This window comes from Daphnia magna, unplaced genomic scaffold (genome assembly GCF_020631705.1).
Source record: "Daphnia magna isolate NIES unplaced genomic scaffold, ASM2063170v1.1 Dm_contigs353, whole genome shotgun sequence".
In the NCBI taxonomy this organism is placed as follows: Eukaryota; Metazoa; Arthropoda; class Branchiopoda; order Diplostraca; family Daphniidae; genus Daphnia; species Daphnia magna.
Window position 1 is genome coordinate 29,351 of NW_025533265.1, and position 24,962 is coordinate 54,312.

The 24,962-nt window shown below is 34.7% G+C and overlaps 1 protein-coding gene across 1 annotated transcript; it reads right to left on the bottom strand.

The window, feature by feature from the left end:
- Positions 1 to 660: 660 nt before the first annotated feature.
- On the bottom strand, positions 661 to 7,989 carry LOC123468413. The gene is made up of 5 exons (XM_045167875.1): positions 4,877 to 7,989; positions 3,621 to 4,804; positions 2,986 to 3,155; positions 1,946 to 2,886; positions 661 to 1,288 (listed from the first exon to the last, which is right to left on the bottom strand). Exons 1-5 carry the CDS (start codon positions 7,771 to 7,773, stop codon positions 661 to 663), a joined length of 5,820 nt encoding a protein of 1,939 aa, XP_045023810.1. The 5' UTR covers positions 7,774 to 7,989.
- Positions 7,990 to 24,962: the final 16,973 nt, after the last annotated feature.

Here is a 24,962-nt window from a genome sequence, read left to right on the forward strand (position 1 = left end):
TGATGTGTAACACGAGTGTATTAGGACGTCCACACGGTAAGACGTCAAGTAAGAACATTGCATTCAAGAGACACTACACCGCCTATTTATGGTAGGTGAACAGCAAGGTTGAATCATCGAGTGCTTTCGCCCTTGCTGTCTCTACGAACAATCGAAATAACCCGTATGACTTATTACTGAGCAAGGTCGGTTGTACGAGTACATCCGCCCTTGCTTGTTTCTACAAAAGAAGAAGATACCCTTAACCATTTACTACAAAGCAAGGCCGAACGTTCGAGTGCATTCGCCCTTGCTTGTTTCCCCGAAGCGTTAGAGAAGGTGCAAGCGTCCTGTGACGCTACCGCAACATTCAGACAAAACAAGGTCGAATGCACTCGTACATTCGCCCTTGCTTGTTTCCAAGAAGGAGGTGAGTGTGGGGTGTGTCTCACGCGTATGTCACGTGATCTCCACGTGACAGATCCCCCTCGTGAAGGCGGTCGCCCCCGACTGCTTGATAAAAATAAAACCCCCAGAACGGTAACCCCCAAAAAGTATTAAAACCCTAAATCAGAAAACCCAACACACCAAAATAAAGAACAAACAAAAAATCCCGAAAACAAAAAATTCCAAACGAACACCCCAAAAGAAGCATTTAAAAAAAACAAAGGAAATGTCGTGTCAAACCTCCGCCACCTGTTCGAGGTGCGGTAGGAAGTGATCGTCTTGAACATCTAATTGTTCGTGGGCCCTCATACGGCCTCTCAGCCAAACAGTTTGGTAACTGAGATAAGTTGTTGCCACCACTAGTAATAGTAACATGATCAGAAGTTCAAACGGATATCTTGGCTCCGACAGCTGAAATTCTTCGGTCGTCTTCTTCATTAACTCTTGAATCTGGAATCCTGTCATTTCAGACGACGCACGAGCGCCGTCGTTTCGGCGCAGTAGGTCGCTGATGAAATTAATTGATGTGGCATTCGCCTTCGGGAGCTCAATGATGGCGACCGATTTGAACGTTGTTACATTAAACCCCACTGCGGCCAGCGTGGGTGCCACCAGAGGATCTAACGAGGCCTCCAATCGTCCGTCTAAACTGGCGGGGAAGACCCAGTCTTCCGTTCGAGCCGTACATCCAGGAGGGACATCAAAAATCCCAAACGGAGGCAGCAACAGTGATTGCGGGGGCCCTTGGCTGCTACCGATCGGACATGAGAACACCACCTCATGAGCTGTAACGGCTGAGAACACCCAGCGATTCTCTCCAAGATAAGCTACTTCGGATCCTTTCCATTCTTTAAATTGTTGTCTGCATTGCGTTAGCTTACGGTTGGCGTCATTGGTGAATAACGAAATCGCACAGGATTTCCGTGCTCCCCGTTTTCCTAAACCTGTATGAAAATTACAAATTAATCGTTCCAATTGTTTGCAACCCCGAACGTCGGCAGTCGAAAGTTCAATAAAGGTCTCCAAATCTGTGGAAACAGCCAGAAAATTCGGTAGGTCCCCGATCGCCACTCCATGGGTGCCATTGTCTGTTGCTCGTGGTAAACTGAAAATTTCAAACAGGGTATACTGCTGTGCGTGATCGTAGATCGGAATTTTGATAAAGAGACGAAAACGTCCCTCCACCGCTGCCACCGTCACCATAGCTTCACGATAGGTCACCCATAATTCTTCACTCGATACTGCCCAACCCAAGGGTAGTTGTCGATTAACTGCTTTCAACACCGAAGCCATTTGAGCAGGTGGAAATATCTGAGGCGCTAATCGGCCGTTTGCCAAGAGGGCCAACCCTTCGTCAAGAGCGTCTGCCAAGTCTCGAAGCCACTGCAGGCTCGCTTCCATCGACTCGAATGCTGTGTCTAGATTGATGAAAAAATCGAAATACTCGATCATGTAAGCTTGACGCTCTGCCATTCGTCCAAGCAAATTTTTGTAATTCTTTGTTAGTTCCGCCGTTTGCCCTTCCAACTCCTGGATCAGCTTGGTATTTGTCCGGATCTCCCAAAGTGATTCGTTCACTACAGTTGCCTGCTGGTCCATCAAATGGACTATTTCCTTTTCCCGGTGTGTAAGGCCGGTGATCTTCTTATTCAATCCAGCGAGATCAGCCTGGGTGGCTACTCCGAACAGCCACTTTAACGCTGATCCGCCGCCATCGATCACCGCTCGACGTTGTTTGGAAGGAGAACCAATGGCGTCCCGAAAAGTTGCTAGTCGATGTTCGGATTGATTTAATTCACGTTCAAACCAATGACACTTGACATCAAGTTTTTTGGCCGCCGATGCACCTTGTTGATTTCCTGTTTGACGGCACTTAACGGCCATGTCCGCGTACTCCTTCAGCCTCACTTTCAATGTCTGAACCACTGCCTCTGCCGGTCGTATATCGAGGTCTGTTATGACTGTCCAGAATGATTCTCCGAACGCGACACCCGGTTTTTCATTGAAAATCACGGTGTCTCGGACAAGCAACGCATCTACATTGACTGACCCGAGAAAGGTCAATACACAAATTGTGTAAGGCAGCAACAAAGCGAGGTAACGATTCGGTCGACCAGCTCGACGAGCCGGCTGTATCCTTGTGGGGAGGCGGGCCGGCCTGCTTGCTGTCTCTGGCTGACGAACTCCCCCAGATGACGGTACTGGATGGACGCTGTTGTCGGATAAAACTGCAGCCCTCTCACCGTGGTTTCCATTATCCGTACCCGTCTCCCGATGAATCCTCACAGGTGGTTGAGGGGCGTTTGGTAGAGGTGTCTCACGTGTCGCCTCTGTGGATTCCGTATTCAAATTTGGACCTCGTTCGACCAAGTCGTGAAAAAGTTTCATTTTTACGACGTGCACAATCTCCGATTTTCTTGATCCGGAACTTAACTTTACTTCGTAGTTCACGGGAGTTGTCTGTCGGATCACTTTGAACGGTCCTTGCCAGCGATGAAGCAATTTTTCTGCTCGTTTTACTTTTCGAAAGGGTTTGTACACCAGGACTTGATCTCCTACTTGAAATTGAAGCTCTCTGTGGCGACTGTCATACTCTCGTCGCTGGTTGTCCTGGGCGACTCCCAATCGCGTGTGCACCAATGCTCGAGCCTTCGCCAATTCGGTCACAACCTGGGTTGCATAATCCGGAGCCGTTCCCGACGTAACCAGCCGAGGGTTGGCATCCGCACCTAATTCCAAATCAATAGGTAACATTGGTTCACGCCCGTAAAGCAAAAAAAATGGTGAATATCCCGTAGATTCCTGCCGCGCCGTGTTGTAAGCAAAACACACGTAAGGTAATGCCTCGTCCCAGTCTCTATGGTCCGCGCTGACATACATTGAGAGCATAGCCGCCAAGGTGTGATTCATTCGCTCAACCAATCCGTTTGCCTGTGGATGGTAACTTGACGTTGTCTTGTGGTTGGTTCCAAGATTCTTCATGACTTCTTGGGTAAGCTCCGCTATAAAACATTTCCCTTGATCCGAAATGATGGATTCCGGTGCTCCATGACGCAGCACAATTTGTTCAACGAAAAATGTTGCCACCATATCCGCCTTTCCGTTGGGCATGGCCCGTAGTTCCACCCACTTCGTTAAGTAGTCAACAGCAACGATGATCATCTTATTTCCGGTGTTGGACATAGGAAACGGACCTAAGAGGTCGATTCCCACCTTTTGAAATGGACGTGCCACCTGAATACACTGCAGGAAACCGGCTGGCCGTTTGTTCACTCCTTTTCGACCCTGGCAATTAGGACATGATTGCACATAATTCGTAACATCAATCGCCAAACGCTCCCAAAAGAATCGATTAGCAATTTTCGTTAGGGTGCGTCGAACTCCCATATGCCCTGATATCAAGTCGTCATGGTATGCCTTTACGACCCGTTCCCGAAAGGAACGTGGGACGCACAGGCGACGATACTGTTTACCGTTTTTAATGGTCTGTAAGCATAGTCGCCCATTGAATAGACAGAAGTTTTTTAACGTTGCACGACCTGCTTCCAACTGGTCCATCAGACGACGCCACCGCGGGACCCGACGCTGCTCCGCAACGAATTCTTCCTCCGGTCCAAAATCGACCGATCTGCCACTCCCCACAAGTCCTATGGCCACACAGCGATCTTCTTCTTGGTCTTCGGTCACGGGTAAAGGGCATCGCGAGAGGCAATCTGCGTTGTCATGGAGTTTTCCGCTTCTATACCGGATTTCGATGTCATACTCCTGTATCGACAAGCTCCAACGGGCTAGCCGTCCAGCGAGATCTCGTTTGGTTAACAACCAACACAGCGCCTGGTGGTCTGTAACTACCACGATCTTGCATCCCCATACATAACCTTTAAATTTTTTTAAGGCCCAAACCAAGGCCAGGCATTCTTTCTCGGTGATGCTGTAGTTTATTTCGGAGCTGCTTAACAGGCGACTGGCATAGGCCAACGGATGTTCTTGCCCTTCCACTCGTTGTGCCAATACCGCACCAATGCCGTAGCCACAGGCATCGGGAATGATTTCCATTGGTAGGTCATAATTCGGATGAGCCAGGACTGGGGCTGCAAGCAGCGCTTGCTTCAGTGTGTTGAAGCTGGACTCCTGGTCAGGACCCCAATCAAACACTGCATCCTTTTTGGTTAACAAAATTAACGGGCGTGCAATTATAGAAAAATCTTTGATGTGTGGACGATAATAAGAGCACAGGCCAAGATAGCTCTGTACTTTCTTCACTTTAAGAGCCACCGTCTTTCCTTCGTTGCACGGTGGGAACTCCTTTACCGCTGCTAATTTGTCCGGGTCTGGACGAATACCATCCGCATCCACTACATGACCTAATACTTTCAAACTGGTTTCCGCAAAATGACATTTGGACACCTTCAACTTAAGGCCCGCTTTCTTTAAACTCTCCAATACCAACCTTAGTCGTTCGACATGGAGGTCGATTGTTGACGAGTACACTATAACATCATCCAAGTAGACGAGGCACGCTGTCCATCGAAGTCCGGCCAGTATAATATCCATGGACCGCTGGAATGAACTGGGACCGTTCGATAGGCCAAATGGGAGTACCTTGAACTGGTACAACCCATCAGCCGTAATAAAGGCAGTCTTGTGACGGTCCTCGTCTCTCACCGGAATCTGATGATATCCGGCTTGTAAGTCGAGGATGGAAAAAAATTCTGCTCCTTCCAATCGGCTCAGCACATCCGCAATTCTTGGTAGAGGATAAACATCCCGTACCGTGACTGAATTCAGCTTTCTGTAATCGACACAGAATCTCCATGTTCCATCCTTCTTTCTGATTAGCACCACCGGTGCGGACCACGAGCTGTCCGAAATTTCGATAATTCCCGCCTCTTCCAAACTTTTTACTTGTTCGTTCACGATGGTTCTAGCCTTCCACGCGCTGGCATACGGGGCCTGATGGATTGGCGGGGAATCTCCCGTTTCAATGTTATGTTCGGATATGTTGCAGCGGCCTACTTCCGAAGCGTTTGCCGCAAAACATTCCAAATTTTCTTCTAGCAATTGGAACATTTTTTCACGTTTGTCTTTCGGAATGCCATGATTTACTTGTTTTTTGAGGTCGTCTATGAGTCTCCTCCGCTGATTCACTTCTTCCTTTGTTGGTGGTCTGGTCATTGGGGAGTTCTCTTCTTTTGTCGTTAGGCCACAGCTCAGCACTTCTCCGTCGTAGCCACTGATGACTCCCAATGTCGTCCCTTTTGGAATCCACACGCTAGTCGACGTTAAATTGGCCAACGGGGTGAAATCCACTTTGGCTGCCAGTAACGCGTGTCCCACCGACACTCCCTTGGTTTGTAGAAGTTTTCCTGATGGTTCGAAACAAAAGTTCTCCGCCTGTAAAGCTGGCGCTACTGTCATCACATTGGCCACTGAGAAAGAAGGGATTGTTACATCAGCGTTGGTAATCAATTTAACCGACCGTGTTTGGTGATCTGTCCGCTGCGATGTAATGGCTGCAAGAGGCTGATCTCCAAAAGTAATTGAGGCCTTCGGCTCTCGATAATCGATTTGTACTTTGCCATACTGTTTCAGGAAATCATTGCCCAAAATCAAATCAATTCCGTCCATCCCAAATACCACCGCTTCGCCAGTTGCTGTTCCCATTTTGTGGTTGACCGAAATGGTGGCTGCTCCCATCAACGTTGCTTGTTCTCCATTAGCCATCACCACCCGCGGTCCGTCCCATGGACGCAGCACGAACTGGGATGCACGTAGCAGCTCCGGTGATATAACTGTCAGTGCTGCCCCTGTGTCGACGACTGCCATTACTTGCCGTGTTCCACAAGTGACTTCTTCTCTGATCAGCTTGCTGAAATCTAGTCTAAGGATAGGTTGCTCCTTTATCTCTTCCTGTGTTGATGAATCTGCAGTCGTCTCGGCTAGCTGGGACACGATGTTGATTGGCGCGGGAGGACCCAACGGCCCTCTCTGTGGGCCAGGAGGACCTGAGTAGGATCGTTGTCGGAAACGAGCAGATTGCGGATTTTCCCAACAATTCCGGGCCATGTGCCCCGTTCCGTTACAACAGTAACATTTGAGTACTCCGTTATTGTTTCTGTAGATTCTCTCCGACTCTCCCCACGTAACTGTCTTCTCGTTTCCTGGTCTCTTCGGAGGTGGAGTTGCTTGAATCTTCAAACTTTCTACCGCACCTTGCAGTTCTTTAATTACTTTCCATAATTCCGTATCAGCCACAGTTGGAGCTGGTTTTGGAAGGGTCCGAATGAAATCAATTGGAACATCCGCCACTCTGGTTGCTGCCACCCCGAGCACCGCGTCCGGCCAGTTTCGTCTATTGGCCAAGAGCTTGGCATCAGTAAACCGTTTCGCCGCCTCTAAAAATTCTTCGCCTGTTTTGGGTTGTAACGGGTACAATTTTTCGACCAACGAGGGCCGTAATCCCCCAAAAAGATAGTCGACTTTGGTGGCTTCCGCCATTGTTGGATCCACCACCCTACAAAGATCAATAACATCGTAATAGTAGTTAGTTGTCGCTTCTTCGATACCTTGAACCCGGTTCCGCAAGCGTGTTTCCTGGAACAGCTTGTAGTTTTGTTGCTGAAATTCTTTCAAAAACAGTGTTCTGACTCCAGTTACTGCCGGAAGATCAGCTGCGTTGAGGCCAACCCCCGGTCGTATGGGTAAATCACGCCACTCCGTCGGAAGTGTGGAGCACAGGTACCATTTTCTTGCCGCTCCATCCAGATACATGCTGAAATTCGCCCTTAGCTCCGTATCGCCCCATTGATTGTACGCTCCCGTTGACTCGTAACGCTCAAGCCAGTCGAAGGCGTCATCTTCCGGCGTTGCCTTAAAGACCTTGGGACTCAAAAACTTTATCTGAGGAGGCATAATGCCAGTACCTGAATCACTATCGGTATCTGCAAATAACTGCTCCTCGTCAGTGCTGTCCCCGTTTTCCTCTTCTTCGCTTTCTTCGCTACTTTCGTGTGCGTCGTCAATACTCTTGTCTACGTTAGATTCTTCAAGATCTTTCGCAGTACTCTCCAACTCGTCGTCTTCACTTTTTTCGCTACCTTCTTTAACTGCCTCAATACTCTTGTCTACGTAAGATTCTTCAAGATCTTTCGCAGTACTCTCCAACCTTTTTTCCGCCTGGATTATCCGCTGCCCACTTCCCACTACGTCCTCTGTGCTGTCCGGCTCAACAGTTTTTTCTTCCAGATGCTGTTCCGGTACCGGGCGCGTAGATGGAGGCAAAGGGTGTAAACGTCTGCTCGGATCCCTTGGACAACTAGGCCAACGTCGATTCGATGACTTTCTCATTTACCTCCGGCAAAAAAAATGATTAATGTCTTTCTGCATTACAATACCTCAAAATCTTGTCACAGCAATAAACGATTTCCTTGAGAGAAAGCTAATAGAAACCAAATAGTCTTCCCCACTGTCAGCCGAAAACGTGGCTCCGTATCCAACAATTTAAGATTTGGCACAACCCGTTGGTTAAACCGCTTGTGGTAGAGCCCCTAAACGATTTTCGCCTCTGACAATGAATAATACTATAAGATAAACTTCCTTGCCTTGTCTCCTTAGTAATGCTGCATCTCCACCATTTGTTACACTTGGGGGTGATGTGTAACACGAGTGTATTAGGACGTCCACACGGTAAGACGTCAAGTAAGAACATTGCATTCAAGAGACACTACACCGCCTATTTATGGTAGGTGAACAGCAAGGTTGAATCATCGAGTGCTTTCGCCCTTGCTGTCTCTACGAACAATCGAAATAACCCGTATGACTTATTACTGAGCAAGGTCGGTTGTACGAGTACATCCGCCCTTGCTTGTTTCTACAAAAGAAGAAGATACCCTTAACCATTTACTACAAAGCAAGGCCGAACGTTCGAGTGCATTCGCCCTTGCTTGTTTCCCCGAAGCGTTAGAGAAGGTGCAAGCGTCCTGTGACGCTACCGCAACATTCAGACAAAACAAGGTCGAATGCACTCGTACATTCGCCCTTGCTTGTTTCCAAGAAGGAGGTGAGTGTGGGGTGTGTCTCACGCATATGTCACGTGATCTCCACGTGACAGTATATTTGATGCTGTTTACATATAGAAGTAAAAACTCATGGTATAACAGTGTATTCACATTGAATACAAGTATATTTGATGCTGTTTACATATAGAAGTAAAAACTCATGGTATAACAGTGTATTCACATTGAATACAAGTATATTCCATGCAGTTTACATATAGAAGTAAAAATTCATGGTATAACAGTGTATTCACATTGAATACAAGTATATTCCATGCAGTTTACATATAGAAGTAAAAATTCATGGTATAACAGTGTATTCACATTGAATACTAGTATATTCTATGCAGTTTACATATAGAAGTAAAAACTCATGGTATAACAGTGTATTTACATTGAATACAAGTATATTTGATGCTGTTTACATATAGAAGTAAAAACTCGTGATATAACAGTGTATTCACATTGAATACAAGTATATTTGATGCTGTTTACATATAGAAGTAAAAACTCATGGTATAACAGTGTATTCACATTGAATACAAGTATATTTGATGCAGTTTACATATAGAAGTAAAAACTCATGGTATAACAGTGTATTCACATTGAATACAAGTATATTCTATGCAGTTTACATATAGAAGTAAAAATTCATGGTATAACAGTGTATTCACATTGAATACAAGTATATTTGATGCTGTTTACATATAGAAGTAGAAACTCATGGTATAACAGTGTATTCACATTGAATACAAGTATATTTGATGCTGTTTACATATAGAAGTAAAAACTCATGGTATAACAGTGTATTCACATTGAATACAAGTATATTTGATGCAGTTTACATATAGAAGTAAAAACTCATGGTATAACAGTGTATTCACATTGAATACAAGTATATTCCATGGAGTTTACATATAGAAGTAAAAATTCATGGTATAACAGTGTATTCACATTGAATACAAGTATATTCTATGCAGTTTACATATAGAAGTAAAAACTCATGGTATAACAGTGTATTCACATTGAATACAAGTATATTTGATGCTGTTTACATATAGAAGTAAAAACTCATGGTATAACAGTGTATTCACATTGAATACAAGTATATTTGATGCTGTTTACATATAGAAGTAAAAACTCATGGTATAACAGTGTATTCACATTGAATACAAGTATATTTGATGCTGTTTACATGTAGAAGTAAAAACTCATGGTATAACAGTGTATTCACATTGAATACAAGTATATTCCATGCAGTTTACATATAGAAGTAAAAATTCATGGTATAACAGTGTATTCACATTGAATACAAGTATATTCTATGCAGTTTACATATAGAAGTAAAAACTCATGGTATAACAGTGTATTCACATTGAATACAAGTATATTTGATGCTGTTTACATATAGAAGTAAAACTCATGGTATAACAGTGTATTCACATTGAATACAAGTATATTTGATGCTTTTTACATATAGAAGCAAAAACTCATGGTAGTACAGTGTATTCACATTGATTACAAGTATATTTGATGCAGTTTACATATAGAAGTTAAAACTCATGGTATAACAGTGTATTCACATTGAATACAAGTATATTCCATGCAGTTTACATTTAGAAGTAAAAACTCATGGTATAACAGTGTATTCACATTGAATACAAGTATATTTGATGCTGTTTACATATAGCAGTAAAAACTCATGGTATAACAGTGTATTCACATTGAATACAAGTATATTTGATGCTGTTTACATATAGAAGTAAAAACTCATGGTATAACATTGTATTCACATTGAATACAAGTATATTCCATGCAGTTTACATATAGAAGTAAAAACTCATGGTATAACAGTGTATTCACATTGAATACAAGTATATTCGATGCAGTTTACATATAGAAGTAAAAACTCATGGTATTACAGTGTATTCACATTGAATACAAGAATATTTGATGCTGTTTACATATAGAAGTAAAAACTCATGGTATAACAGTGTATTCACATTGAATACAAGTATATTTAATGCTGTTTACATATAGAAGTAAAAACTCATGGTATAACAGTGTATTCACATTGAATACAAGTATATTTGATGCTGTTTACATATAGAAGTAAAAACTCATGGTATAACAGTGTATTCACATTGAATACAAGTATATTCGATGTAGTTTACATATAGAAGTAAAAACTCATGGTATTACCGTGTATTCATATTGAATACAAGTATATTTGATGCTGTTTACATATAGAAGTAAAAACTCATGGTATAACAGTGTATTCACATTGAATACAAGTATATTTGATGCTGTTTACCTATAGAAGTAAAAACTCATGGTATAACAGTGTATTCACATTGAATACAAGTATATTCGATGCAGTTTACATATAGAAGTAAAAACTCATGGTATTACAGTGTATTCATATTGAATACAAGTATATTTGATGCTGTTTACATATAGAAGTAAAAACTCATGGTATAACAGTGTATTCACATTGAATACAAGTATATTTGATGCTGTTTACATATTGAAGTAAAAACTCATGGTATAACAGTGTATTCACATTGAATACAAGTATATTTGATGCTGTTTACATATAGAAGTAAAAACTCATGGTATAACAGTGTATTCACATTGAATACAAGTATATTCCATGCAGTTTACATATAGAAGTAAAAATTCATGGTATAACAGTGTATTCACATTGAATACAAGTATATTCTATGCAGTTTACATATAGAAGTAAAAATTCATGGTATAACAGTGTATTCACATTGAATACAAGTATATTTGATGCTGTTTACATATAGAAGTAGAAACTCATGGTATAACAGTGTATTCACATTGAATACAAGTATATTTGATGCTGTTTACATATAGAAGTAAAAACTCATGGTATAACAGTGTATTCACATTGAATACAAGTATATTTGATGCAGTTTACATATAGAAGTAAAAACTCATGGTATAACAGTGTATTCACATTGAATACAAGTATATTCCATGCAGTTTACATATAGAAGTAAAAATTCATGGTATAACAGTGTATTCACATTGAATACAAGTATATTCTATTCAGTTTACATATAGAAGTAAAAACTCATGGTATAACAGTGTATTCACATTGAATACAAGTATATTTGATGCTGTTTACATATAGAAGTAAAAACTCATGGTATAACAGTGTATTCACATTGAATACAAGTATATTTGATGCTGTTTACATGTAGAAGTAAAAACTCATGGTATAACAGTGTTTTCACATTGAATACAAGTATATTCGATGCAGTTTACATATAGAAGTAAAAACTCATGGTATTACAGTGTATTCACATTGAATACAAGAATATTTGATGCTGTTTACATATAGAAGTAAAAACTCATGGTATAACAGTGTATTCACATTGAATACAAGTATATTTGATGCTGTTTACATATAGAAGTAAAAACTCATGGTATAACAGTGTATTCACATTGAATACAAGTATATTTGATGCTGTTTACATATAGAAGTAAAAACTCATGGTATAACAGTGTATTCACATTGAATACAAGTATATTTGATGCTGTTTACATATAGAAGTAAAAACTCATGGTATAACAGTGTGTTCACACTGAATACAAGTATATTCCATGCAGTTTACATATAGAAGTAAAAACTCATGGTATAACAGTGTATTCACATTGAATACAAGTATATTTGATGCTGTTTACATATAGAAGTAAAAACTCATGGTATAACAGTGTATTCACATTGAATACAAGTATATTTGATGCTGTTTACATATAGAAGTAAAAACTCATGGTATAACAGTGTATTCACATTGAATACAAGTATATTCCATGCAGTTTACATATAGAAGTGAAAACTCATGGTATAACAGTGTATTCACATTGAATACAAGTATATTCCATGCAGTTTACATATAGAAGTAAAAACTCATGGTATAACATTGTATTCACATTGAATACAAGTATATTTGATGCTGTTTACATATAGAAGTAAAAACTCATGGTATAACAGTGTATTCACATTGAATACAAGTATATTTGATGCTGTTTACATATAGAAGTAAAAACTCATGGTATAACAGTTTATTCACATTGAATACAAGTATATTCCATGCAGTTTACATATAGAAGTAAAAACTCATGGTATAACAGTGTATTAACATTGAATACAAGTATATTTGATGCTGTTTACATATAGAAGTAAAAACTCATGGTATAACAGTGTATCCACATTGAATACAAGTATATTCCATGCAGTTTACATATAGAAGTAAAAACTCATGCTATAACAGTGTATTCACATTGAATACAAGTATATTTGATGCTGTTTACATATAGAAATAAAAACTCATGGTATAACAGTGTATTCACATTGAATACAAGTATATTCCATGCAGTTTACATATAGAAATAAAAACTCATGGTATAACAGTGTATTCATATTGAATACAAGTATATTCTATGCAGTTTACATATAGAAGTAAAAACTCATGGTATAACAGGGTATTTAAATTGAATACAAGTATATTCGATGCAGTTTACATATAGAAGTAAAAACTCATAGTATTACATTGTATTCACATTGAATACAAGAATATTTGATGCTGTTTACATATAGAAGTAAAAAGTCATGGTATAACAGTGTATTCACATTGAATACAAGTATATTTGATGCTGTTTACATATAGAAGTAAAAACTCATGGTATAACAGTGTATTCACATTGAATAAAAGTATATTTTATGCTGTTTACATATAGAAGTAAAAAATCATGGCATAACAGTGTATTCACATTAAATACAAGTATATTTGATGCTGTTTACATATAGAAGTAAAAATTCATGGTATAACAGTGTATTCACACTGCATACAAGTATATTCCATGCAGTTTACATATTGAAGTAAAAACTCATGGTATAACAGTGTATTCACATTGAATACAAGTATATTTGACGCTGTTTACATATAGAAGTAAAAACTCATGGTATAACAGTGTATTCACATTGAATACAAGTATATTTGATGCTGTTTACATATAGAAGTAAAAACTCATGGTATAACAGTGTATTCACATTGAATACAAGTATATTCCATGCAGTTTACATATAGAAGTAAAAACTCATGGTATAACAGTGTATTCACATTGAATACAAGTATATTTGATGCTGTTTACATATAGAAGTAAAAACTCGTGGTATAACAGTGTATTCACATTGAATACAAGTATATTTGATGCTGTTTACATATAGAAGTAAAAACTCATGGTATTACAGTGTATTCATATTGAATACAAGTATATTTGATGCTGTTTACATATAGAAGTAAAAACTCATGGTATAACAGTGTATTCACATTGAATACAAGTATATTTGATGCTGTTTACATATTGAAGTAAAAACTCATGGTATAACAGTGTATTCACATTGAATACAAGTATATTCCATGCAGTTTACATATAGAAGTAAAAACTCATGTTATAACAGTCTATTCACATTGAATACAAGTATATTTGATGCCGTTTACATATGGAAGTAAAAACTCATGGTATAACAATGTATTCACATTGAATACAAGTATATTTGATGCTGTTTACATATAGAAGTAAAAACTCGTGGTATAACAGTGTATTCACATTGAATACAAGTATATTTGATGCTGTTTACATATAGAAGTAAAAATGTATTCACATTGAATCCAAGTATATTTGATGCTGTTTACATATAGAAGTAAAAACTCGTAGTATAACAGTGTATTCACATTGAATACAAGTATATTTGATGCTGTTTACATATAGAAGTAAAAACTCATGGTATAACAGTGTATTCACATTGAATACAAGTATATTCCATGCAGTTTACATATAGGAGTAAAAACTCATGATATAACAGTGTATTCACTTTGAATACAAGTATATTCGATGCAGTTTACATATAGAAGTAAAAACTCATGGTATTACAGTGTATTCACATTGAATAAAAGAATATTTGATGCTGTTTACATATAGAAGTAAAAACTCATGGTATAACAGTGTATTCACGTTGAATACAAGTGTATTTGATGCTGTTTACATATAGAAGTAAAAACTCGTGGTATAACAGCGTATTCACATTGAATACAAGTATATTTGATGCAGTATACATATAGAATTAAAAACTCATGGTATAACAGTGTATTCACATTGAATACAAGTATATTTGATGCAGTTTACATATAGAAGTAAAAACTCATGGTATAACAGTGTATTCACATTGAATATAAGTAAATTTGATGCAGTACCCATATAGAAGTAAAAACTCATGGTATAACAGTGTATTCTTATTGAATACAAGTATATTTGATGCTGTTTACATATAGAAGTAAAAACTTATGGTATAAAAGTGTATTCACATTGAATACAAGTATATTCCATGCAGTTTCCATATAGATTAAAAACTCATGGTATAACAGTGTATTCACATTGAATACAAGTATATTCCATGCAGTTTACATATATAAGTAAAAACTCATGTTATAACAGTCTATTCACATTGAATACAAGTATATTTGATGCCGTTTACATATGGAAGTAAAAACTCATGGTATAACAATGTATTCACATTGAATACAAGTATATTTGATGCTGTTTACATATAGAAGTAAAAACTCATGGTATAACAGTGTATTCACATTGAATACAAGTATATTTGATGCTGTTTACATATAGAAGTAAAAATGTATTCACATTGAATCCAAGTATATTTGATGCTGTTTACATATAGAAGTAAAAACTCGTAGTATAACAGTGTATTCACATTGAATACAAGTATATTTGATGCTGTTTACATATAGAAGTAAAAACTCATGGTATAACAGTGTTTTTTTCTCATGGTATAACAGTGTATTCACATTGAATACAAGTATATTCCATGCAGTTTACATATAGGAGTAAAAACTCATGATATAACAGTGTATTCACATTGAATACAAGTATATTCGATGCAGTTTACATATAGAAGTAAAAACTCATGGTATTACAGTGTATTCACATTGAATAAAAGAATATTTGATGCTGTTTACATATAGAAGTAAAAACTCATGGTATAACAGTGTATTCACATTGAATACAAGTGTATTTGATGCTGTTTACATATAGAAGTAAAAACTCGTGGTATAACAGCGTATTCACATTGAATACAAGTATATTTGATGCAGTATACATATAGAATTAAAAACAAGTGGTATAACAGTGTATTCACATTGAATACAAGTATATTTGATGCAGTTTACATATAGAAGTAAAAACTCATGGTATAACAGTGTATTCACATTGAATATAAGTAAATTTGATGCAGTACCCATATAGAAGTAAAAACTCATGGTATAACAGTGTATTCTTATTGAATACAAGTATATTTGATGCTGTTTACATATAGAAGTAAAAACTTATGGTGTAAAAGTGTATTCACATTGAATACAAGTATATTCCATGCAGTTTACATATAGAAGTAAAAACTCATGGTATAACAGTGTATTCACATTGAATACAAGTATATTCCATGCAGTTTCCATATAGATTAAAAACTCATGGTATAACAGTGTATTCACATTGAATACAAGTATATTCCATGCAGTTTACATATAGAAGTAAAAACTCATGTTATAACAGTCTATTCACATTGAATACAAGTATATTTGATGCCGTTTACTTATGGAAGTAAAAACTCATGGTATAACAATGTATTCACATTGAATACAAGTATATTTGATGCTGTTTACATATAGAAGTAAAAACTCATGGTATAACAGTGTATTCACATTGAATACAAGTATATTTGATGCTGTTTACATATAGAAGTAAAAATGTATTCACATTGAATCCAAGTATATTTGATGCTGTTTACATATAGAAGTAAAAACTCGTAGTATAACAGTGTATTCACATTGAATACAAGTATATTTGATGCTGTTTACATATAGAAGTAAAAACTCATGGTATAACAGTGTATTCACATTGAATACAAGTATATTCCATGCAGTTTACATATAGGAGTAAAAACTCATGATATAACAGTGTATTCACATTGAATACAAGTATATTCGATGCAGTTTACATATAGAAGTAAAAACTCATGGTATTACAGTGTATTCACATTGAATAAAAGAATATTTGATGCTGTTTACATATAGAAGTAAAAACTCATGGTATAACAGTGTATTCACGTTGAATACAAGTGTATTTGATGCTGTTTACATATAGAAGTAAAAACTCGTGGTATAACAGCGTATTCACATTGAATACAAGTATATTTGATGCAGTATACATATAGAATTAAAAACTCATGGTATAACAGTGTATTCACATTGAATACAAGTATATTTGATGCAGTTTACATATAGAAGTAAAAACTCATGGTATAACAGTGTATTCACATTGAATATAAGTAAATTTGATGCTGTACCCATATAGAAGTAAAAACTCATGGTATAACAGTGTATTCTTATTGAATACAAGTATATTTGATGCTGTTTACATATAGAAGTAAAAACTTATGGTATAAAAGTGTATTCACATTGAATACACGTATATTCCATGCAGTTTACATATAGAAGTAAAAACTCATGGTATAACAGTGTATTCACATTGAATACAAGTATATTTGATGCTGTTTACATATAGAAGTAAAAATTCATGGTATAACAGTGTATTCACATTGAATACAAGTATATTCCATGCAGTTTACATATAGAAGTAAAAACTCATGGTATAACAGTGTATTCACATTGAATACAAGTATATTCCATGCAGTTTCCATATAGAAGTAAAAACTCATGGTTTAACAGTGTATTCACATTGAATACAAGTATATTCCATGCAGTTTACATATAGAAGTGAAAACTCATGTTATAACAGTCTATTCACATTGAATACAAGTATATTTGATGCCGTTTACATATGGAAGTAAAAACTCATGGTATAACAATGTATTCACATTGAATACAAGTATATTTGATGCTGTTTACATATAGAAGTAAAAACTCATGGTATAACAGTGTATTCACATTGAATACAAGTATATTTGATGCAGTTTACATATAGAAGTAAAAACTCATGGTATAACAGTGTATTCACATTCAATACAAGTATATTCCATGCAGTTTACATATAGAAGTAAAAACTCATGTTATAACAGTGTATTCACATTGAATACAAGTATATTCCATGCAGTTTACATATAGAAGTAAAAACTCATGGTATAACAGTGTATTGACATTGAATACAAGTATATTTGATGAAGTTTACATATAGAAGTAAAAACTCATGGTATAACAGTGTATTCACATTGAATACAAGTATATTTGATGCTGTTTCCATATAGAAGTAAAAACTCATGGTATAACAGTGTATTCACATTGAATACAAGTATATTCCATGCAGTTTACATATAGAAGTAAAAACTCATGTTATAACAGTCTGTTCACATTGAATACAAGTATATTTGATGCCGTTTACATATGGAAGTAAAAACTCATGTTATAACAGTGTATTCACATTGAATACAAGTATATTCCATGCAGTTTACATATAGAAGTAAAAACTCATGGTATAACAGCGTATTCACATTGAATACAAGTATATTTGATGCAGTATACATATAGAATTAAAAACTCATGGTATAACAGTGTATTAACATTGAATACAAGTATATTTGATGCAGTTTACATATAGAAGTAAAAACTCATGGTATAACAGTGTATTCACATTGAATATAAGTAAATTTGATGCAGTACCCATATAGAAGTAAAAACTCATGGTATAACACTGTATTTACATTGAATACAAGTATATTTGATGCTGTTTACATATAGAAGTAAAAACTTATGTTATAACAGTGTGTTCACATTGAATACAAGTATATTCCATGCAGTTTACATATAGAAGTAAAAACTCATGGTATAACAGTGTATTCACATTGAATACAAGTATATTCCATGCAGTTTACATATAGAAGTAAAAACTCATGGTATAAACAGTGTATTCAGATTGAATACAAGTATATTTGATGCTGTTTACATATAGATGTAAAAACTCATGGTATAAAAGTGTATTCACATTGAATACAAGTATATTTGATGCTGTTTACATATAGAAGTAGAAACTCATGGTATAACAGTGTATTCACATTGAATACAAGTATATTTGATGCAGTTTACATATAGAAGTAAAAACTCATGGTATAACAGTGTATTCACATTGAATACAAGTATATTTGATGCAGTACACATATAGAAGTAAAAACTCATGGTATAACAGTGTATTCACATTGAATACAAGTATATTTGATGCTGTTTACATATAGAAGTAAAAACTCATGGTATAACAGTGTATTCACATTGAATACAAGTATATTTGATGCAGTTTACATATAGAAGTAAAAACTCATGGTATAACAGTGTATTCACATTGAATACAAGTATATTCCATGCAGTTTACATATAGAAGTAAAAACTCATGGTATAACAGTGTATTCAGATTGAATACAAGTATATTTGATGCTGTTTACATATAGATGTAAAAACTCATGGTATAAAAGTGTATTCACATTGAATACAAGTATATTTGATGCTGTTTATATATAGAAGTAGAAACTCATGGTATAACAGTGTATTCACATTGAATACAAGTATATTTGATGCAGTTTACATATAGAAGTTAAAACTCATGGTATAACAGTGTATTCACATTGAATACAAGTATATTTGATGCAGTACACATATAGAAGTAAAAACTCATGGTATAACAGTGTATTCACATTGAATACAAGTGTATTTGATGCTGTTTACATATCGAAGTAAAAACACATGGTATAACAGTGTATTCACATTGAATACAAGTATATTCCATGCAGTTTACATATAGAAGTGAAAACTCATGATATAACAGTGTATTCACATTGAATACAAGTATATTCCATGCAGTTTACATATAGAAGTAAAAACTCATGGTATAACAGTGTATTCACATTGAATACAAGCATATTTGATGAAGTTTACATATAGAAGTAAAAACTCATGGTATAACAGTGTATTCACATTGAATACAAGTATATTTGATGCTGTTTACATATAGAAGTAAAAACTCGTGGTATAACAGCGTATTCACATTGAATACAAGTATATTTGATGCAGTATACATATAGAATTAAAAACTCATGGTATAACAGTGTATTCACATTGAATACAAGTATATTTGATGCAGTTTACATATAGAAGTAAAAACTCATGGTATAACAGTGTATTCACATTGAATATAAGTAAATTTGATGCAGTACCCATATAGAAGTGAAAACTCATGGTATAACAGTGTATTTACAGTGAATACAAGTATATTTGATGCTGTTTACATATAGATGTAAAAACTTATGGTATAAAAGTGTATTCACATTGAATACAAGTATATTTGATGCTGTTTACATATAGAAGTAAAAACTCATGGTATAACAGTGTATTCACATTGAATACAAGTATATTTGATGCTGTTTACATATAGAAGTAAAAACTCGTGGTATAACAGCGTATTCACATTGAATACAAGTATATTTGATGCAGTATACATATAGAATTAAAAACTCATGGTATAACAGTGTATTCACATTGAATACAAGTATATTTGATGCAGTTTACATATAGAAGTAGAAACTCATGGTATAACAGTGTATTCACATTGAATATAAGTAAATTTGATGCAGTACCCATATAGAAGTAAAAACTCATGGTATAACAGTGTATTCTTATTGAATACAAGTATATTTGATGCTGTTTACATATAGAAGTAAAAACTTATGGTATAAAAGTGTATTCACATTGAATACAAGTATATTCCATGCAGTTTACATATAGAAGTAAAAACTCATGGTATAACAGTGTATTCACATTGAATACAAGTATATTCCATGCAGTTTACATATAGAAGTAAAACTCATGGTATAACAGTGTATTCACATTGAATACAAGTATATTTGATGCTGTTTACATATAGAAGTAAAAATTCATGGTATAACAGTGTATTCACATTGAATACAAGTATATTTGATGCTGTTTACATATAGAAGTAAAAACTCATGGTATAACAGTGTATTCACATTCAATACAAGTATATTCCATGCAGTTTACATATAGAAGTAAAAACTCATGGTATAACAGTGTATTCACATTGAATACAAGTATATTTGATCCTGTTTACATATAGAAGTAAAAACTCGTGGTATAACAGCGTATTCACATTGAATACAAGTATATTTGATGCAGTATACATATAGAATTAAAAACTCATGGTATAACAGTGTATTCACATTGAATACAAGTATATTTGATGCAGTATACATATAGAAGTAAAAACTCATGGTATAACAGTGTATTCACATTGAATATAAGTAAATTTGATGCAGTACCCATATAGAAGTGAAAACTCATGGTATAACAGTGTATTTACAGTGAATACAAGTATATTTGATGCTGTTTACATATAGATGTAAAAACTTATGGTATAAAAGTGTATTCACATTGAATACAAGTATATTTGATGCTGTTTACATATAGAAGTAAAAACTCATGGTATAACAGTGTATTCACATTGAATACAAGTATATTTGATGCTGTTTACATATAGAAGTAAAAACTCGTGGTATAACAGCGTATTCACATTGAATACAAGTATATTTGATGCAGTATACATATAGAATTAAAAACTCATGGTATAACAGTTTATTCACATTGAATACAAGTATATTTGATGCAGTTTACATATAGAAGTAGAAACTCATGGTATAACAGTGTATTCACATTGAATATAAGTAAATTTGATGCAGTACCTATATAGAAGTAAAAACTCATGGTATAACAGTGTATTCTTATTGAATACAAGTATATTTGATGCTGTTTACATATAGAAGTAAAAACTTATGGTATAAAAGTGTATTCACATTGAATACAAGTATATTCCATGCAGTTTACATATAGAAGTAAAAACTCATGGTATAACAGTGTATTCACATTGAATACAAGTATATTCCATGCAGTTTACATATAGAAGTAAAAACTCATGGTATAACAGTGTATTCACATTGAATACAAGTATATTCCATGCAGTTTACATATAGAAGTAAAAACTCATGGTATAACAGTGTATTCAGATTGAATACAAGTATATTTGATGCTGTTTACATATAGATGTAAAAACTCATGGTATAAAAGTGTATTCACATTGAATACAAGTATATTTGATGCTGTTTACATATAGAAGTAGAAACTCATGGTATAACAGTGTATTCACATTGAATACAAGTATATTTGATGCAGTTTACATATAGAAGTTAAAACTCATGGTATAACAGTGTATTCACATTGAATACAAGTATATTTGATGCAGTACACATATAGAAGTAAAAACTCATGGTATAACAGTGTATTCACATTGAATACAAGTGTATTTGATGCTGTTTACATATCGAAGTAAAAACACATGGTATAACAGTGTATTCACATTGAATACCAGTATATTCCATGCAGTTTACATATAGAAGTGAAAACTCATGATATAACAATGTATTCACATTGAATACAAGTATATTCCATGCAGTTTACATATAGAAGTAAAAACTCATGGTATAACAGTGTATTCACATTGAATACAAGTATATTTGATGAAATTTACATATAGAAGTAAAAACTCATGGTATAACAGTGTATTCACATTGAATACAAGTATATTTGATGCTGTTTACATATAGAAGTAAAAACTCGTGGTATAACAGCGTATTCACATTGAATACAAGTATATTTGATGCAGTATACATATAGAATTAAAAACTTATGGTATAACAGTGTATTCACATTGGATACCAGTATATTCTATGCAGTTTACATATAGAAGTAAAAACTCATGGTATAACAGTGTATTCACATTGAATATAAGTAAATTTGATGCAGTACCCATATAGAAGTGAAAACTCATGGTATAACAGTGTATTTACAGTGAATACAAGTATATTTGATGCTGTTTACATATAGATGTAAAAACTTATGGTATAAAAGTGTATTCACATTGAATACAAGTATATTTGATGCTGTTTACATATAGAAGTAAAAACTCATGGTATAACAGTGTATTCACATTGAATACAAGTATATTTGATGCTGTTTACATATAGAAGTAAAAACTCGTGGTATAACAGCGTATTCACATTGAATACAAGTATATTTGATGCAGTATACATATAGAATTAAAAACTCATGGTATAACAGTGTATTCACATTGAATACAAGTATATTTGATGCAGTTTACATATAGAAGTAGAAACTCATGGTATAACAGTGTATTCACATTGAATATAAGTAAATTTGATGCAGTACCCATATAGAAGTAAAAACTCATGGTATAACAGTGTATTCTTATTGAATACAAGTATATTTGATGCTGTTTACATATAGAAGTAAAAACTTATGGTATAAAAGTGTATTCACATTGAATACAAGTATATTTGATGCTGTTTACATATAGAAGTAAAAACTTATGGTATAACTGTGTATTCACATTGAATACAAGTATATTCCATGCAGTTTACATATAGAAGTAAAAACTCATGGTATAACAGTGGATTCACATTGAATACAAGTATATTCCATGCAGTTTACATATAGAAGTAAAAATTCATGGTATAACAGTGTATTCACATTGAATACAAGTATATTCCATGCAGTTTACATATAGAAGTAAAAACTCATGGTATAACAGTGTATTCACATTGAATACAAGTATATTTGATGCAGTTTACATATAGAAGTAAAAACTCATGGTATAACAGTGTATTCACATTGAATATAAGTAAATTTGATGCAGTACCCATATAGAAGTAAAAACTCATGGTTTAACAGTGTATTTACATTGAATACAAGTATATTTGATGCTGTTTACATATAGAAGTAAAAACTTATGTTGTAACAGTGTATTCACATTGAATACAAGTATATTCCATGCAGTTTACATATAGAAGTAAAAACTCATGGTATAACAGTGTATTCAGGTTGAATACAAGTATATTTGATGCTGTTTACATATAGATGTAAAAAACCATGGTATAAAAGTGTATTCACATTGAATACAAGTATATTTGATGCTGTTTACATATAGAAGTAGAAACTCATGGTATAACAGTGTATTCACATTGAATACAAGTATATTCCATGCAGTTTACATATTGAAGTAAAAACTCATGTTATGACAGTGTATTCACATTGAATACAAGTATATTTGATGCAGTTTACATATAGAAGATAAATTCATGGTATAACAGTGTATTAACATTGAATACAAGTATATTTGATGCAGTTTACATATAGAAGTAAAAACTCATGGTATAACAGTGTATTCACATTGAATACAAGTATATTTGATGCCGTTTACATATAGAAGTAAAAACTCATGGTATAACAGTGTATTCACATTGAATACAAGTATATTCCATGCAGTTTACATATAGAAGTAAAAACTCATGGTATAACAGTGTATTCACATTGAATACAAGTATATTCCATGCAGTTTACATATAGAAGTAAAAACTCATGGTATGACAGTGTATTCACATTGAATACAAGTATATTCCATGCAGTTTACATATAGAAGTGAAAACTCATGGTATAACAGTGTATTCACATTGAATACAAGTATATTCCATGCAGTTTACATATAGAAGTAAAAATTCATGGTATAACAGTGTATTCACATTGAATACAAGTATATTCCATGCAGTTTACATATAGAAGTAAAAACTTATGTTATAACAGTGTATTCACATTGAATACAAGTATATTTGATGCAGTTTACATATAGAAGATAAATTCATGGTATATCAGTGTATTCACATTGAATACAAGTATATTTGATGCCGTTTACATATGGAAGTAAAAACTCATGGTATAACAGTGTATTCACATTGAATTCAAGTATATTTGATGCTGTTTACATATAGAAGTACAAACTCATGGTATAACAGTGTATTCACATTGAATACAAGTATATTTGATGCTGTTTACATATAGAAGTAAAAACACATGGTATAACAGTGTATTCACATTGAATACAAGTATATTCCATGCAGTTTACATATAGAAGTGAAAACTCATGGTATAACAGTGTATTCACATTGAATACAAGTATATTCCATGCAGTTTACATATAGAAGTAAAAACTCATGGTATGACAGTGTATTCACATTGAATACAAGTATATTTGATGCTGTTTACATATAGAAGTAAAAACTCATGGTATAACAGTGTATTCACATTGAATACAAGTATATTTGATGCTGTTTACATATAGAAGTAAAAACTCATGGTATAACAGTTTATTCACATTGAATACAAGTATATTTGATGCTGTTTACATATAGAAGTAAAAACTCATGGTATAACAGTGTATTCACATTGAATACAAGTA